Here is an 18,137-nt window from a genome sequence, read left to right on the forward strand (position 1 = left end):
TCACTCGAATTAATAAACCCAGTCACACATATACTTTCCTAATGATTTCTAAACCACGAATAATTTTACAGTTGTGTAAACGAGCTTACTTTTATATCACCGAGCAGTTGCTTGTCCCCCACGTTGTGTTGGTATGGTCCAGTCTCAGAGAGAGGGTTCAGTAGAGAAAGCAGGCAGGAGGATCCAAGCCAGCGAACGGCTAATATCGACATTTAACGGAATCGACGAAGCCGACGTCCGTTGAATTAAAAGAATTGAAACTGATTTAAAATAACAACGTCGATACCTTATGTTTACGTCTTGGCTATCTAATTAAACCATGTCAACCCCAGCAAGACGGCGTCTGATGAGAGATTTTAAACGGTAAGCGACAGAAAATGCTAAAGGCCCTCGGTAGCTTTTTGCATGAACACCGGCTGCTCTCGGGCTTTAACATTGCGACTTCCCCCCACAATAGCCATTTATAAACATCATTATTCCTCTCCCACCATGTATTTGGATGCTATTACTGCAGTGTTTAGTGTTGTCGTAATGTTGGTGTAGTATATGTAGTGTAACTTCTGCGGGTAACTTGTTTTTCAGTCTCCAGGAGGATCCACCAGCAGGAGTTAGCGGAGCTCCGTCGGAAAACAACATCATGGTCTGGAACGCTGTCATTTTTGGGTTTGTATCATGTGCCTTTTTTGACATCGATGAGCAGTGAAGTGAACACACTGGCGATTTTGTTGATCTCAGATCATTCGAGGTCTGTGAGATGACATCCAGCTTGTTAGCGATAATGTAAGCAGTTTTAAATAGGCCAGATGGCCAGTGGTCCCCCATAAGAGGTGCTGGTTATTTGATCTTTGAAGTGACGGTGTCCTGAATAGAGCCGTGTGTTGTGTTGTGTTGTGTTGTGTTGTTGTGGTGGAGAAAACAGGTTATAATGTCATATCCGTAGACTATGTGCCTTGTTATTTTTGGACTACAGTAAGGTTAATGCGCAGGTCTGCTGCACGTTGGCTGGTAATTTTGGCTTTGTTTCTTGCTGTCATGCCAAGTGTTTGTGTAACCTGACATGTTGACCCATTTCTTCTGCCTACAGCCCCGAAGGAACACCCTTTGAAGATGGTAAGTCAAGAAAACACAAACCGCTATGTTTATTTCACAAAATTGTTTTCAGTTTTAATGTGGCAGTTGGAGTAATAACTTCAAAAGTTTAGGGTTAGTTAAAAAATATTATTATTTTTGCTCACATAGGTAGCTTTTATTTGATAAATAAATAGTTAACACAGTAATATTGCAAACTATTAGTATAATTTAAAATGACTGTCTTCCAATGAAATTTTATTTCTGTGATGGCAATGTTAAATTTTCAACATTACTCCAGTCTTCAGTGTCACAAGATCCTGCAGAAATCATATTAATATGCTGATTTGCTGCTCAAGAAACATGTCTCTGGTCAGTGCTAAAAACAGTTGTGCTGTTAATATTTAGTTTTTTTTCTTCTTTGTTTTTGTTTTTTTTAGCTTTTACTTATCTTTATGCCTTTACTGTCACATTTGGTCAATTTAATGTGTCCTTGTTGAATAAAAGTATCAGTTTCTATTAAATAAAAACTTACTGACTTCAAACTTTTGTATAATGCTATCTTTAAAAAATTATTTCATAACATTATTTATTTAAATTTGTAATCAAATTGTGTAACATTATAAATGTCTTCACTGTCAGATTTGATCAGATTGATACAACATTTTGATAAACAAATTGATAAAACATTATTTAAACCACACTGACAGCTGAAAAAGGATTGCGCTTTGGGTTCCTAATACCGACAACTGATTATACTGTATGTGCCACTGTATAATTGTGTACTAGGATTCGGCATGGTATGGTTCTTTTTGCTTATATGTGGCAAATGGTTTTGCTTCATATTTTCTTTTACTTCTTGTCATAGGAACTTTCAAACTCACAATAGAATTTACAGAAGAATATCCAAACAAACCTCCTACAGTCCGGTTTGTCTCCAAAATGTTTCACCCTAATGGTAAGTTTTATATTTCTAAAATCCTAGTATTGCATTTATGAAGTTTGTTTCAGTGGACCATAAAATGTAATTGTATTTCTTTGTGTTTGTTCAGTTTATGCAGATGGTAGTATATGTTTGGACATTCTTCAGAATCGCTGGAGTCCAACATATGATGTTTCCTCAATTTTAACCTCAATACAGGTATGAAATGTCTACGCTTTTTTGCACAAACTACAGGGTTCCTATACATTATGGAAATGTATGAAAATGTTTGTGTTAAAAAAAAAGAAACTAATTTCTAAAATACAAAACTTAAGAATTTCAAAAAAACAAAAAAAAAAAGATAAAACTAAAATAAAAATCACCATTACCCTATGCTTGGTGGATTTTTAGTCTCACTCCATTCCTGATGAGTTATTTTGCAATAAAAAGTATTTATTTTTTTTTTTTAGAATTAAAGAAACAAATTGGTATAATATAAGTTACTAAAGTAAACATTCAGATTGAATTTTTCTTCATTCAGGCTTTGTTTATAGTAGTCAAAAGTACCAGTACTTCGGTACTAAGTCAGTACTGAAATTTTTAAAATGTAATGATAGATATTCTACAGGACTGGTGTGAACGCTCCTGTCAATCAGATGTGTAGAGTAAGAGAGAATTCTACTCAAAACTTTGGAGTTTTTATTCAGCACAAGGTTTAAAGTTCTGTGTGATTTCATTATGACCATGTAAATAAGAGATTCATTGTGCAGTGTAGATGTATTTATTGATTATAATGGGAGTTTTGGCAAGAGTGCAAACTATTTAAATGTGGGACTGAATCCAAAATTGCAGTGATTGTCTCAGTGAGAGCCATAGCAGTGAATGGGACAAACAAAAAAATCTAGTATGTCAAAATAGATCTTGGAGACTTGCCACTTATCCTATGCAGTACATTTTTTTGTTTTGTTTTTAATTTGATTACTTTTCACTTGACCTTTTTAAAGCAATGTTTACTCAATTGAAAAATATTTTAAGAGTACATGCTACAAATAATTTTACCAAAAACTACCAAAAACACTGAAATATAAAAACATACTAAAAAAGACTACTTAATTTTACAAAACTCACAAAACTCTTGTTTGTAGTATTGGGTACGTAACAAATTGTAAATTCGATATCGTGAATTTAAAATCTAAAGAGAAGTCTGGAATTTTGAATCTAATTCACATGACTTTCTTTTTTTCTTATGCTTGAAACTTTTCTTTATGCCTTTTTTGATGTTTTTATAAAAAATGTTGCATTATTCAGGTTGTTAACATACCTTTCATTGTCACAGTCTTTACTGGATGAGCCGAACCCAAACAGCCCTGCCAACAGCCAGGCAGCTCAGCTGTATCAGGAAAACAAGAGAGAGTATGAGAAGCGCGTGTCGGCCATTGTGGAACAGAGCTGGCGTGACTGTTGACCCTCCTTACAGTTCACATACGAACAATAGTCTGCCTCGCCAACAAGAGGAAAACCACCTTGCAAAGAATAAAATACAACACATCATGTTTTGAATCATTCTCCACGTATTCGGTAGAATTGTCTGTTCTGTAGCTGTTGCAGGATTAGAATGATGTTGTGTTGTGGTCTCCCTCTTCATGCAGAACCTTATCCTGGATGAGGATAAACCTTAGTTTTACAAAATATTGTTGTTAGGGTTACTTCCTTTTATTTGGCCTGCCCTCATTTTTGTCATCTTATTTCTTTGGTTTTATGAGTTGCTCCTACACTGTGGGCTGATTTCATTTTTGGGTATTAACATGTTGGTTGCTGTTTTCAGTATGAATGCAAGTTTGAGTATCCTTGTTTGAATCCAGAGATTGATTTCTTTGAGTCTCTGCAAAAGTGTCATACCGAATGCCACTTAATGTGTTGTTCAGAGTTCCAAATGAAGCTGCAAGGACATTAAAGTTGGATGTTTGTTAGCATATATATTGTCTTGTATGGAAAGCTTACATGTTTCAGAAACATGTCTTTATAACTGCACTTGGAAAACCTGAACTTTTAAAACCAGTTTGAAAATTGTATTGTACCAAATGTTGGAAATGGCCCTTTTTAATCAAGTGCAAGTGGTTTGTTCTTTTAATTAGGCAGTTTATACTGTTGTTTAAGATGTTGTCTATTGACACGGTGTAATTGTTTGAAGGTACACAGTGATCTGTCGGTCTCACAAAGCCCCATGCTTGAGGCCTGGGATTCAGAATATTACAAATTGGCATAGTTGAGGGTGTGTTGCAACCCAGATGCATGGTTATTTTGTTCATTTTCTTAAGTTCCATTAAAGTGCCGTTTATTTTCACATTAAATTGCTTCTCCAACCATACTGATGTGGTTCTGTCATGCAGTATCCATTTAAGCTAATCTTCCTTTTTTTTCCTTCTAATTTACCAAGAGTGTCGGATTTGCACTAGTAACCCATGTAAGAAACTGTACATTTTCTCACTTCTTGTAAATAAACAGTAAAATGAACTCTGTGGTGTTTGTTCTTGAACAAAGAGAAGCATTTACATTTCATTAACTGAACTAAGAAATGGACAATGAACAGACTAAATTTAATGCGCCACTACAAGCAGACTGGATGACAGTGTTCATAATGGCAAACAATTTCACAGGGATTGCTGCTTAAGGATTTTCCAGACAGAGATTAAAGGGTGAGATAAATATTTAATTCTACAAACAACCAGAAAATGACAAAAATATATACTGTTTTGTAATTACTTAGGTTATTTTTATATTTCAAGTGTTTATTTTACAACGAATGAATGACGTGAATGATATATTGTCTGTTGTGAAAACATTAAATGGAATGTCATTTCAGAGGAGCACATGCTGCCAAAAGGCCCCACTAATATCCATGTCAATAAATATCATTCACAGGATACGTGATATGACAAAGTTTAGTTAGTAATGTCTGTTCATCATATGGTCTCAAACTAACCAACGACAAATCTGGAAGAACTGTACAGAAATACATGGTAAATAGTGGCAAAGGGTACAGACTGTTGTCATTGAGAACTGACAGATTTTCCAGGCTTCAGTCCACCTTCCGTTTTTTTTGTTGTTGTTTTAAAATAGTTTACACTCTTTGGAAATAAATTAACAGGTGAAGTAACAAGTAAAACCGATTTGCTTTTATCAATGGTCATCTGTTGGTTTCTCAGAGGCCTAGTCATTATGAAGGCTGAGGTTTCACCAGTTCATATCGTCCCACCTGCCCCTCCTGCAGTAGCTGACCAATCAGCTGTTCCTTCTGAACTCTGCGGCTAACCACGAGGAAGCGCTGTCGACCCTGTCCATATGATTTGCTGCGCAGCCCGTATCTTTGGGATACTTGGTGTATCTGCCGGCGCTCTTCATTGTTGAGCTCTGTGGAGAAGCGCAGGTCATCTTGACGATCAGAACTCGCATAATTATGAATTATTTCCTCAATATCGCGCTTAGTCAGCTGATTACTCTGCCTGTCCATGTCCATACCGAGTCCTTCCCTGGTAAACTGTTCTTTGACCTTGATGGGCTCAGCAATGCCCTCTCCTTCTCTACCCAAACCACCACCCGTCCAGCCCATCTTACGGAGAAGCTGGTTACCGATGTTGTCCTCCTTGATCTCCTGCCGCATGGATTCCTCGCCAGAACGAGCCATGATTTGATTTCGGGAAATCGCATCCACGTGGCCCTCCTTCCAGAGGTTGGACTTCACCACAGCTTGTGTGCGCCGAAGTGTGGCGAGGGCCTCCTCTGCTGCAATGTGTTTCACCGTCTTTTTGGGGCCAATGCCTGCAGCCACATACTGACCGTTGAGGTAAACTTCACACTGCCAGCGATGGTCTGGCAGAACCGTGAACTTGTAGTCAGCAAGCACTTTATTAAATTGAGCAGTGTCATTTATTATGCAAATAGCGTTATCTGAGTTTTCAAGGATGACCAATTCACCTATCTGCGCCTTCTTGTTGCTTTGCTGGGCGTAGCGACTACCAGGCTGGTCTGAAGTGTGGTTCCCTCCAGAAAAATTCTGCTGCTGTTGTTGCTCTTGTTGACGAACAGCCTGGTTCATTCGCAACTTCCTTACCGCCTCCTCCGCCGCTGCGTGTTTTGAGCTCTTCTTGGTCCCTCTGGCTTGCGCCACCAGCTCGCCCTGTAAGTACACACTACAGAGCCAGAAACTGCTGTTGGGAACCGGGTCAAAAGTATAATCAACTTTCATGCGGTTGAACGCAGCCGAGTTGTTGAGTATACAGATGGCATCATGTGCGTTCTCCATGATTACAAATTCTGTCCAGTGTTTGCTTCGGTCAGGCTCATACTGGCCCTTGGTACTAGGGGGCATCTTGTCCTCGGGGTTGCGAAGAGGTGGGGGAAGGATTGGGTTTGGAGTGTTTACCTGGCACACCACCATGTCATTAACGTAAGTACGCTTGTATTGCCTTTGCAGGACACGAATTTCCACCGGCCTCATGAATAGTTTGACAGCCTGTTCTGACGCTCGGTCTCTGGCACCGTTTTTGCTCCCAGAGTACCCAGTGGCAAGGTACACAGACTGACACCTCAGTTCACATGCATATCCATCAGAGGGTACTTTTCTGTTTTTAGGAAGGTCAGCGGGTGGAATATCTCTTAAATTAACATAGATGTACTCTGGGTTTGTCTTGCAAGCCTGAATGCTGCGGCTGAGTATGAAATTGTAGTTTGGCATGTCGGGTCCACTCATGAACGCAGGATCTCTCAGGGTAACGGCAACAGCCGATGATACACTGGTAATCAGCCTCAGTTTTTCATCAATTGTTGATGCAGGGAGAGAAGACTGCAGTGAAGGTGTTGGGAGAAGGCCAGAGCCACCTCTGCTTGGACCGTCGTATACCCTGCTGAAAGCCTTGCTGGAGGTCGGCCTATCCTGATGTCCAAATCCCAGTCCACGCCATCTACTATCCCAGGCTCCAGACTGTCCAGAACCTCTGTATCCATCAGCTTGGCCTGCCTGTGTGTATGAGTCTGATTGTCTGGCAGTATGCGCCTCATATCTAGCGGTGTACTCCTGCTGCACTTTGCCCATGAAGTTCGGGGTGGACCCTCTGCTGCCATAGCCAAGCCCACTTGTGCTGCCCGAGGCCACATCATTACTTCTGTGCTCAGGCCAAGACTCATAACCGTACGTCCTGGTCTCAAGGGAGCAAGAGGAGGAAGAGGAGCCGTTGCCATGGTTACCGTTATATGGTGGATGATCTGGTTCCCTTAGTCTTACGTCATTCATCTCATCCCTCCTGAGCTCCTTCTCGTTTTCTTTTTCGTCCGTTTCTCCGATTCCACTGCCGCTGTTTCCACCACTTACAAAGTGTACCGGTTCAAATCGTGGTCTGGATGTGAATTTTGACACAGGCATCTTCTTCATGGGCTCTTCACCTGATATATGAAATAATACATAATTAAAATATCCATTTGCATGCAAATATGATTACTTATAATTTAGTTTTGTTTAAATGCTTCATAAAATATTTACATTTTGTTTATTTGATGCAAAACACCCACAAAATGTTTCAAAGCTGAAAAATGTATTATAAATATGTTTGCGTGATAGATCGATAAACAGACAGACAGACTGATTTCAAGCATTGATAAACTTACTTCCATCAGATGAATATGGCCTCTTATTTGCTTCAGCGTTTGGAACTAGTTCATACGAGGGCATTTCGCCAACATCAATCCCTTCAGCCATCTCAAGCACCTTGTGCATCAGTTGGGAGCCATACCTGGCCCAAGAAAGAACAGCCATAATGTTGACGACATGCTTTGGTTGGCATTACAGAGCTCAACATTAAGCTTTGACATGTGTTTAAATCAGTAAATCAGTCATTCCGAGCACTCATCAGTGCTCTATCAGGAATTACTTTAATCAGTATATTTGTGATATTTGCCTTAAATTGATTGCTGTTACACTTTTTAACTTTATGAAGGACAATATTTTCCTAACCTGATTAAATGTACGTCACCCATTTACATCAAATTCTTAAATTTGATCAAAACATTAAGTTAGAATTATAAGACACTATATGGTTGTTACTATTAAAATTAAATCAGTATCAACAAACTCCATCTTTCCACTTCAGAGGAAACACAGCAGCTGCATCGAAAGTGCCATTTAGATGTATTTACTGTTTAATGAAGATAAGAGGTTCCATAAATTCATTTACTCAAAATTGCAAATGCATAAATAATGTTATTAGATTAATGTTTTACTTTTTTAACGTAACAAATATGAAATGTTGGAAAAATGCAATAATACTTTTAAATATGAAATTAAACCACCAGTAGGCGGTGGCAAGTCACTGTCTTAATGACTGAATCATTGATTCAACCGATTCGTTCAAACGGCTGATTCATCCAATAAATGAAGCAAGTGACTCTCTTTATGAATGGCTCACTGAATCATTGACTCCTTCAGAAATGCTGAATCATTCAAGACTGTTGTGTGTTGCTCGGAGATGCGCGACTAGCGAAACGGAGCAAAAACAATCTATAATGTGTCTAAAATGTAAGTCAGTTAATATTACTTGTTTATTGAACTAAAGTTGTATAAAATCAATATCACATTTGCAATCGTGCTGAAAGTCGGGAAAACATCACTCTTGGTCGTGTGATGTTGCATATATTATATAGAATATTTATGGGGGGTTTTTCTACTGCAGTATGTTTGTTTCTTTGTGTGTGCTGTATAGTTTTGATTTCTCCGTGAGTAATACAGGCTGCACGAGCCTCAACTAACCAGACTTTGATATTGTCAATACATTATCCGTCATTAGTCACCATTTACACTGAAAGTAATGAAATCAGAATCATTCTCGCCAATGTTTCGGTGCTGCCCTAGTTATTGTTTGTTATTAAAATTTTGATTAGGTTACTTGTCCGGTCGGGCAAGTAAAATTATCTTTCACTTGCCCCTTCACAAAATCCACTTGTCCTGGACAAGCGTTAATTTTGAGCCCTGCATTACTTATGTATAACAGTGCAATTATTATATATAATTATATATAATAATTATATATGTATAAATATGACATAAATATGACCAGGACGTTTGTGATATAAGTATTCACTCAAACTCCCGCCAAAAACAGTTAAACGGCCCAATTCTCAAATCCTATTCAATCCAATCCCCACCTGCATCCCATGAAAACATGGTTAACCCACACCATCGACAGGGCCAGCAGCTTATCAAGAGCATTTCCCTCGTACTCCTCAATGTGTTTCACAATGAACTGACGTCTAGCGGACCACTGCTTGTCACTCTCGTTCTGCTGCCGGTAATCATCGATATTACAGCTCCAGTAACGAAGACCCGCGGGTTTACTCGAAACACACGGGCCCGGTGAATGAGGTCTGATCATCCCGGTGTTTGACGGTAGCCAGCAGCTAACCGGAAACAACGTAGTGCGCGCAGTGCATACTGGGAACTTCACACGGCCCAATAATATTATGATACACCGATGCAGAACAGAATATGTGGGCTTGCTAAAACAATCACACAATCAGTGTTATGGGAGTCGTTTGAGTAACAAACTTAACGAATCAATATGCTCTGATCTGTATTTGCAGCATATTTACTGTTACATATGACAACAATATAACTGAGATCGCTGTCCTACTATTGCGATATTTCTCGACATAATTACAAATCATTTGTATTTTAAATAGCACAACCGCAACTCTTTAAAATACAGCGTTCGTCATACATGCACTTAGGAAAATGTTTGTTATTTTTCACTTTATGGTTAAGCTAACCACAGTTTAAATAGGATGACGCAGTCGCATCTTCATTCTCTCACACAGTGTTTTTTTTTTTTTAACCGTTTTGTTATGATGTATATGCGCGTTTACGGTGAACTACACGACGATGTACACGAATGTATAGCATAACACTAAGTGAAGCTTACCTTTGTCGTACAGCAGCTCTGTTTAGGTGACCTTGAGTGTGTAAAGCCGTCGCGATTTGAGGTGAATTCAGATTTACAAACGAATATGCATCTTAAACTGACACTGCTAAAGCTAATCCACTGCTGCAACCTGGAAAAGAGTCATTCATTCAGAAACGGTGTCTCAGTAGTTACCAGTGAAACTCACTTCACTAATCTGTTAGTATATATACACGCTTCTTCTCTTATGTAAGTAATGTTACATGTACATGATACATATTGTTAATGTTTTGACTACACACACACACGATTTTTAATGGTTTTTTTATATATATATTTAAAGGAGTTTCATATGCTCATCAATGTTGATTTTATATGATCAAAAATACAGGGAAAAAATAATATTCTGAAATATTATGATGTAAAATAACGTTTTTCTATTTTTATACACATTAAAATCAAATTTATTCCTGTATTGCAAAGTTGAATTTTCTGCATCATTACTCCAGTCTTCAGTGTCACTGTCATTCTAATATGCTGATTTATTATCAGTGCTGAAAACTGTTCTGCTGCTTAATATTTTTTTGGAACCAGTGATGCCTTTTTTCAGGATTCTTTGATGAATAAAAAAGTTAAAAATAAGAGCATTTATTTAAAATAGAAATCTTTTCTAACAATATACACTACCGTTCAAAAGTTTGGGTGATAGTAAAAGTTTATATTGTTAGAAAAGATTTATACTTTGAATAAATGCTGTTCTTTTGAAATTTTTATTCATCAAAGACTAATAAAAAAAGTATCACAGTTTCCCAAAAAAAAAATAATTGGCAGCACAACTGTTGCAAACATTGATAATTCTAATAATAAATCAGCATATTAAAATTATTTCTTAAGGATCATGTGACACTTTATACTGGAGTAATGGCTGATGGAAATTCAGCTTTTCATCACAGAAGTAAATTATATTTTAAAGGATATTAAAATAGAAACCATTGTTTTATATTGTAATAACATTTAGCAAGATTACTGTTTTTTTCCTGTATTTTTGATCAAATAAATGCAGCCTTGATGAGCATAAGAGACTTGTTTTAAAAACATCACAAGTCTTACTGATCCCAAACTTTTGACTGGTAGTGTATATACACACATACATAGTTTACGAATATCTATATACACATATGTATATTAACAATATATTATAGTGGGTGTAATTTTAGGATGATTAAAAAAATAATCCCCTGCATCTATATAAAGTCATGATGAAGAATGAGGAAAGACTTTGATAGTGGTCCAAATAACAGTCCAGTGTTTATTAAGTTCTACCATCACCACAGACAGAAAAACGAATAGAATTTAATATAATTATAATAATACATATATCGTTAGTTCATTACTCCTTTATTTTTTACATTCACATACAAAAAGAAACTAAAACATTAATCTGAGATCCCATGATAAAGGCAGAAGAAATAAACATGACATCAGCATCAGACCAATGCATGGTTTCAGTGTCAATGAGTTCCTTTTAGTGTACAAGGCCTTTAGCCCATTTTTAACATTATACAGTTAATTCCTTTAACACAGATATTTGCAACAAGGAAGCATCTATAGTCTATAGCTCATGAAATGAAGTTGTCCCTCTGACTTGTTCCTCTCCGTCACTGGCTGTAGAGTCTTTCAAGGTCTATATCAGTCCTGGATTTAAAAAAAAGTTTCATTTTTGTTAAAGCCTCAAAGTCTAAGATTCAAAACGAAAACAAAAAGAAATGTAACATTCTTTCTCAACATGGGAAAAACATTTACATTGATACTTACACTTCTGCTCAATTTGATAATGCACAAGGATGCAGTTAGAAAACAAGAAAATTATGCTCTTTAGAATGTTTCATAGCAGTGCAACTTTAGAAATGGTAAAATTTGTATCACTTGAAATTGAAAATACGTTGTGGTCACAAATACAGAAGTATCCTTGGAAAACTGAGCTGTATAAACCTCACACACCCAAGTCCCCCTCATTTTAGATATAAAAGAACAGAAACCTCACCTGCTGGTTTAGGTGACATCAGAATCAAGGGGAGTTCAGCGGTAATATCACTGTGTATGGAAGATAAACATGTCCTGAGTATTTTCACTGTTCACAATGGTAAACCACATCACACATCACTGCTGGATTTGTTTTCATTGTTGGTTCATGACAAGATGACTCTTAGCAGACTGTTCCTTAATAACAGCAAATGTCATTAGAGAAAGAAAGAGGTAAAATGCTCTCTATGACTCTTCACTGAGACAATGAGATGAAATGTAAAGATGCAAACCTTAATGTTAGGCTTCCCAAGAGACCACCTCCCATTATCAGGGTAACCCTAATTTTGTAGGAAACAACGAGGCCTTGTATTTGTTTATCCATGTTGGGTAGTAGACTGCAAAGAGATACAGAGATTCAGACAAGTCACCTTGTTTATCAGCCTTGCATTTTTATAAATAAAAGTTTTTTATACTGTATAAAATACAGAGATGTTATTTGGACTACGAGCATGAAAATCTGTCTAATACAGATGACTTTTATATTTTCCAACTACCAATTCAAGGATATACTCAAATGTTGTAATGAAGATTAACTGACATTGTTGAAGAAGCCAGGTTGGTGTCTTCATCTTTCAGTTTGCCATCCAGTGAAAGACCTCGTTTCTCTTTGTTATTAGCAAGCAGAGGAGTGACTCTATATTCCTTCTCAAAGGTGGAGTTTGCATTAATTTGGTCCCTGTTACAAAAAGGGGTTTGTTCACCTCTCAAGAACAATCAAAAACAAACTTTTTTTTTGAAAGATATGAAAAATGTGAACAATTATGATATTATTTGAGTATAATATTATTTAACATTATTTATTAAATGTGCTACAAAAATAATACAAAAAATTCTCAAATGTGATGTGAAGTTCTGTGCACTCACGCAAATTCTTCGTTCAGAACACATTTGTGGTATTTGTCCGCTGAGTAGAGCAGTACATCTGTAATTTGGTGAACTGAAACATACAATTGTGGATCATTATGGGAAACGCATACTTCTAGTTAAAAGCAATAATGAATCATTCTTAAAGGTGCTATATACGATTTTCAACCACTAGATGTCGCAAGGGAATACCGCATCTCAAACAAAAACAAGCACGCGATTTTCCTGTGAAATTGACCTTTGGGCTGGTTTTGTTACATAGACCTGGCAAACCTGTCCAGTAGTGTGTTTTGTTTTGGGCCATATTTCATTAAGAATTAATGTTCTTAAAAATTGGCACCAATAGAAGTCAACAAATTACCAACAGAGACCCAAAGGGACCATTAAAGGGATTCTCCTATTTAAAATTTTGTCATTAATCACTCACCCCCATGTCGTTCCAAACCCGTAAAAGCCTCGTTTTTCTTCGGAACACAATTTAAGATATTTTGGATGAAAACCGGGAGGCTTGTGACTGTCCCATTGACTGCCAAGTAAATTACACTGTCATGGTCCAGAAAAGGATGAAAGAGATCGTCAAAATAATCCATCTGCCATCAGTGATTCAGCCTGCTTCAAATAACGTTATGAAGCGACGAGAATACTTTTTGTACACGAAGAAATAAAAAATAATGACTTTATTCAACAAATTGTCTCCTCTTTGTCTCTCCACTTCACCGAAGCGCCATTTTGGAGAATATGATCTTCTGAACGCAAACTGCATACGCTCTTCTGTGTCAGCCGCGCTGCACGGATGTGCTGTTTTCGTTCAAATCAAAGCGTAACTACATGTAGAAAACGTATCCTTATGTCGTGGCTGAGTAAAGCCTCCCAGTTTTCATACAAAATATCTTAAATTGTGTTCCGAAGACAAATGAAGCTTTTACAGATTTGGACCGACATGGGGTAAGTGATTAATGACAAAATATTTATTTTGGGGTGGAGTGACCCTTTAAAGTTTCCATTAAATCCAACACAATTCCCCATCAAAACCATTACAAATTCTATAAGGGTTTCTGTTTTGTTTTGTTATTTTCCCAGCAGGGTACTTAGCAGATTTTCATTTTTTGATGATTGTATATATGTAAGCATTGTATATATCACTTTTAAATAGTTTAAATGGGTGAAAACTGGCTGTTTAGTTCTCTAATATGAATAATAAAAATACTTACTGCTGATTTTGATTTTCTTCACTACTTTACTGGTCTCATTATTCACTTTCACTTTGATAGGAATAGGATCTCCATGATAGTAGAGCTGAAGGGCGAGAAATCAACCGTGAATAAAGAGAAATAGAACTGCAAATGATAAAAACATCATAATTTCATGAATTATCAACAACAGGCATTTAAAACACCATACCTCTTTCTCCATGGAGGCCTCCACGTGAATTGGTTTGTCTGCAGTGATAAACTGTTTGTTGAGATCTGTTTTGGGTCCGGCTGCTAGCTCACTTGGTGCATACTGGATTTTACGAATAATCAGACGACAAGTGTCCCTATTATTGGTAGAAATATTGGAATCAGAATAAAAATGTATTAATTTTGATGGTAAATATCTTTATGTTAAAATGAAGCATTACATACTTCTTGACAGCCTTTTCATCTGTCTCGTCTTCCTCATTTGCAATATAGGCTTTGACTTCATAGTCAACCCCACAAGGCTGTAAAAGTAGACATGTTACATATTAGAGAATCATAGTTTTCTGTATGTGAGTGTATTTGCACATATGCATGTTTTTCTGCTACTGTACCTTCCCGGCATCCTCTGGTGCTGGCTGAAGGGACACTGAGCATGGAAGATGTACTGGAATCTGAGACAGAACAGAAGAGACCAATGAAGGACATCCTTGATTGTTTTCACAGTACCTAATGCATAAATGTGAATTTACATCAAAAGTGAAGGGATGTCCTTGGTCTCCAACTTTCTTCAAAAGCGCATCTTGCATTGGAGTGTTTGGGGGCTTGGTTCCCTCAAAGGGATGCATCTGAATGCGCTTTATCCAGATGTCTTTTCTGAAGGAAACTCCAATCACATCCAGATCCTCTCGTCCATAGTGGAAGGCACATGCAAGCTGTATCCACACTAAAAAATGTAATAATTTAAATGATGTCTCTAAATGAATTAATGACAAATTTTCATAATGATAATGTTTTAGATTACATCATACCTTTCTTTCCATTAAGAGCTGAAGGATCAATTTTGAGCACCCCATCTGAGAGGGAAATTACAAGTCTTTTGAACTAGAGTAATGTGGGTAGCACTTTATTTTACAGTCCTGTTCCTCATGTACATACTATGTACTTATTATAGTAATTAAAATAACTATGTAAGAACTAGGTACTAACCCTGAACCTACCCCTAAACCTAACCCTACCCCATCTAGTTACCTTGTATTACCAGAACTTTCTTAGATAAATACACTGTAAGTACACTATAAGTACATGTAAGTACACGTACTGTCAAATAAAGTGTGACCGTAATGTGAATAGATATACATATATACATTTAATAAAAAAAAGTACAAGGTAAAAATAGCCGAGAACGTACCAATAGGGTCAACATGTTCCACATGGTCCACAAAGTCTCTTCTCCCCAAATAAAGGCATAACTGTAATAAATGATTACTGAGATGATTATCAGTGTGCTTGTGTCTTATAAATATATTTAGTGCAGGGTTGCCAATTCTGTTGTTTTCCCGTTGAGGGGGTTGTTGTTTTCTCAACTTGACATTAAATAAAACGAAAAGGTTTGACATATATCATAAATTATATTTGAATGAAATGCCTAAACTGATATATTGTATTCTACTAATGATAAAACTGTGCTAGATGATGAGTTTTGTGAGGGATGGGAGCCACTGAACTCCTGTGAGGTACTTTATATATATAGTCTATATAGCCTATATAGTGATTTAAAAATGTGTGTAATGCATAATATCTATTTTAGGTCTTGGAGTGGCATGTTTTGAGTTTTGATGTTTGGGCTAGGGTCATTTGGCTAGTTTTGATCCGCTAGTTGAGAGCATGTGCATTTGGAGCAGATGACAAGTAATGGGAAGTGTAAGCAGTATAAAGGGAGCCTTACCGAACCATTGCCACTAGTCTTCTTGTAAACCCTGTAAAAACGTCATTAAAATCTTGATATTATAATCATTGAGAGAGTACAATATCTTTAGCTTTTGCATGCTTTTAATATGTTAGTCTCCATGAGGTGTCATCTGCATATGCTAAGCTTTGCACTGTTACTATTAAACTCTTGTGGTAATCCTGTCAATCCACTTTAAAAGGGATTCCTTATAATCTGGTAATCCATTAGGACTGAAGACCAAAGAGACTTTTACAGATTTAATACTACTAGTGAACAGGGTGTAGGAGCATTACATGAAGGCTCCTTAATCTTGTTGTCATAAATATGTATAAAATATTGAATAGTCTGTAGGAATAGGATACAGAGAAATGATGGTCTTAATTACATTTAAATCTTGATTATGATGTTTTGAATGTCTTTATGACTGATATTTCAAGTATTTATAAATTGTTGCAATAAATGAATATGTACAAACTTACTTTGCCATGGTTCTGGAAAATCACCTGAGGCTTTCTGAAATGAGAAGTGAAAAGGTTGGAGTGTAAAAATGTGCCAGTAGAGAGCAGTCATGTGATTTAGCAACATTAAAAGTACCAGAATTAAAAATATTGTTTGGAAAACCATTCATGTTCCAATGTTGTCCTGCTGAGATTTCAATCCAACAGAGCTAATCAGGGAAGAGGAGATTAGCATAACGATAGACTGCTTCATAATCCTCCGGAGAAGCTGCACTCAGGATTAGCTCTTATCTGTTTCTAATGTGTCTCTGTGAATGAGGCCAACTAGTGGCAATGTACTTTGAATATTCAAGCACTATGTTTGCAAAGTGTTTAGTCATCTTTGTCAGTTGGTGCAAAATTGGTGCAAAATGAGTTGTACTTTGCTAAATACATTATATAAATGTGCATAAAACATTTTAACAGAAGACAAGTTAAATTCCTTTAAAATGTGGGACTGCGTGGCATTTGGAAATATTTAAAAATACATATTTTAAATAATATTGAAATATTTCAAAGTCTGAACAGGAGCGTACCCAACAATTAAGACTATTCATGTGTAAATTAATATGAATAAATCACATGAAATATAAGACACTTATTTGGCCAGCAAAATTCATCCATCATGCTCTTGTTTAAAAATTACCTAGATTTCTATAGTGTGACTTAGTGTGTATGTTCAGTTAAACTGATTCACTTGTGTGGTTCAAAAGTAATAAAACGTGCCGTAGAAATTATAACAAAACACAATGATCACAATCTTTTCTCAAGTGCAATCAGGATACAAAATCTAAGCATCATATGTCACATTTAGCTGACTATCGTTCTTATGATTGACTATGAATATTCTTGATAAAGATGGCCTCATTCCTTCAGGTTAGAGTTAGATCAATTAGCATATTAGCATGTTTAGTTAACTGGAAAGCAAGACACTAAATAGCAAACAACTGATGCTCCTCGGCCTGTAGTCTACATGATAGCAATCTGTTATCTTGTATTTAAGTACACTCTCAGAAAAAAAGGTACAAAACCTTTCACTGGGGCAGTACCCATTCCTAAAGGTACTAAAATGTACCACTTATGTACTAAAATGCATCCTTTAGGTGTAAACGAGGTACAAATGTGTACCTTTTAAAAGGGTGCCATCCTATTGACAACAATTTTTTCTGAAAATGTACAAATACTATGCTACACTTCAATCTTCCTATAGTGGACAATAATGCTAGTCTTCACACTGAACAATCTCATATAAACTGAACGCAAATCAACAGCTGTCCTAAACTCTTTCACTTGCACCTCAAAGTCTAAGTGCATTTTTGTCTAAGTGTAATGGCAGTTCAGATCTTACCTGGTTTTGAGAGGGTGTCTTCTTCTTTACTCTTGACTGTTCCACGGGAGCACCGTTCTGTAGCTAGTGTTGATAGTTTCCTAGTGTGATTCCCAGTTGTCCGCCTTTATAGTGCAAACTCTCCTCCCTCTCTTTGGCTTACACGGCCTATAAAATGTTAATTTCGCTCCCTATCCTATTAGTTGATTAGTACTCGTCTTTATCTGGCTACAATATGTATAAAAATAGACACAAATAGACTTAGGGATTAGCTACTGAGGAGTACATGTATGAATGAG

At 36.7% G+C, this 18,137-nt stretch overlaps 3 protein-coding genes across 5 annotated transcripts; 1 reads left to right on the forward strand and 2 right to left on the reverse strand.

Moving 5' to 3' along the window:
* The first annotated feature begins 134 nt into the window (after positions 1-134).
* Positions 135-4,504, forward strand: LOC109102115 (ubiquitin-conjugating enzyme E2 A). Its single transcript, XM_019115433.2, has 6 exons — positions 135-363; positions 583-663; positions 1,085-1,110; positions 1,937-2,026; positions 2,121-2,209; positions 3,327-4,504. Exons 1-6 carry the CDS (start codon positions 320-322, stop codon positions 3,453-3,455), a joined length of 459 nt encoding a protein of 152 aa, XP_018970978.1. The 5' UTR covers positions 135-319; the 3' UTR covers positions 3,456-4,504.
* Positions 4,505-4,577: 73 nt separating this feature from the next.
* On the reverse strand, positions 4,578-10,122 carry LOC109102106 (NF-kappa-B-repressing factor-like). Of its 2 annotated transcripts, none has more exons than XM_042738446.1 (3): positions 9,958-10,122; positions 7,652-7,776; positions 4,578-7,429 (listed from the first exon to the last, which is right to left on the reverse strand). In XM_042738446.1, exons 2-3 carry the CDS (start codon positions 7,758-7,760, stop codon positions 5,208-5,210), a joined length of 2,331 nt encoding a protein of 776 aa, XP_042594380.1. In that variant the 5' UTR covers positions 7,761-7,776; positions 9,958-10,122; the 3' UTR covers positions 4,578-5,207. The 2 variants fall into 2 exon arrangements, with proteins under 2 accessions (XP_042594380.1, XP_042594379.1); XM_042738445.1 differs by lacking the exon at positions 9,958-10,122 and adding an exon at positions 9,185-9,475 and having other exon boundaries at positions 4,597-7,429.
* A 1,097-nt stretch (positions 10,123-11,219) lies between these two features.
* Positions 11,220-18,137, reverse strand: LOC109102951 (arrestin-C). Of its 2 annotated transcripts, XM_019116282.2 has the most exons (16): positions 17,860-18,130; positions 16,494-16,527; positions 16,012-16,042; positions 15,475-15,535; positions 15,095-15,139; positions 14,816-15,009; positions 14,678-14,737; positions 14,511-14,587; positions 14,287-14,422; positions 14,097-14,181; positions 12,886-12,958; positions 12,560-12,697; positions 12,252-12,356; positions 11,981-12,030; positions 11,752-11,755; positions 11,220-11,631 (listed from the first exon to the last, which is right to left on the reverse strand). In XM_019116282.2, the coding sequence occupies exons 2-16, from the start codon at positions 16,499-16,501 to the stop codon at positions 11,595-11,597; spliced, it is 1,104 nt and encodes a 367-aa protein (XP_018971827.1). In that variant the 5' UTR covers positions 16,502-16,527; positions 17,860-18,130; the 3' UTR covers positions 11,220-11,594. The 2 variants fall into 2 exon arrangements, with proteins under 2 accessions (XP_018971827.1, XP_042594382.1); XM_042738448.1 differs by having other exon boundaries at positions 14,678-15,009; positions 17,860-18,137.

The sequence above is a fragment of the Cyprinus carpio genome, chromosome B14 (genome assembly GCF_018340385.1).
Source record: "Cyprinus carpio isolate SPL01 chromosome B14, ASM1834038v1, whole genome shotgun sequence".
Taxonomy (NCBI): domain Eukaryota; kingdom Metazoa; phylum Chordata; class Actinopteri; order Cypriniformes; family Cyprinidae; genus Cyprinus; species Cyprinus carpio.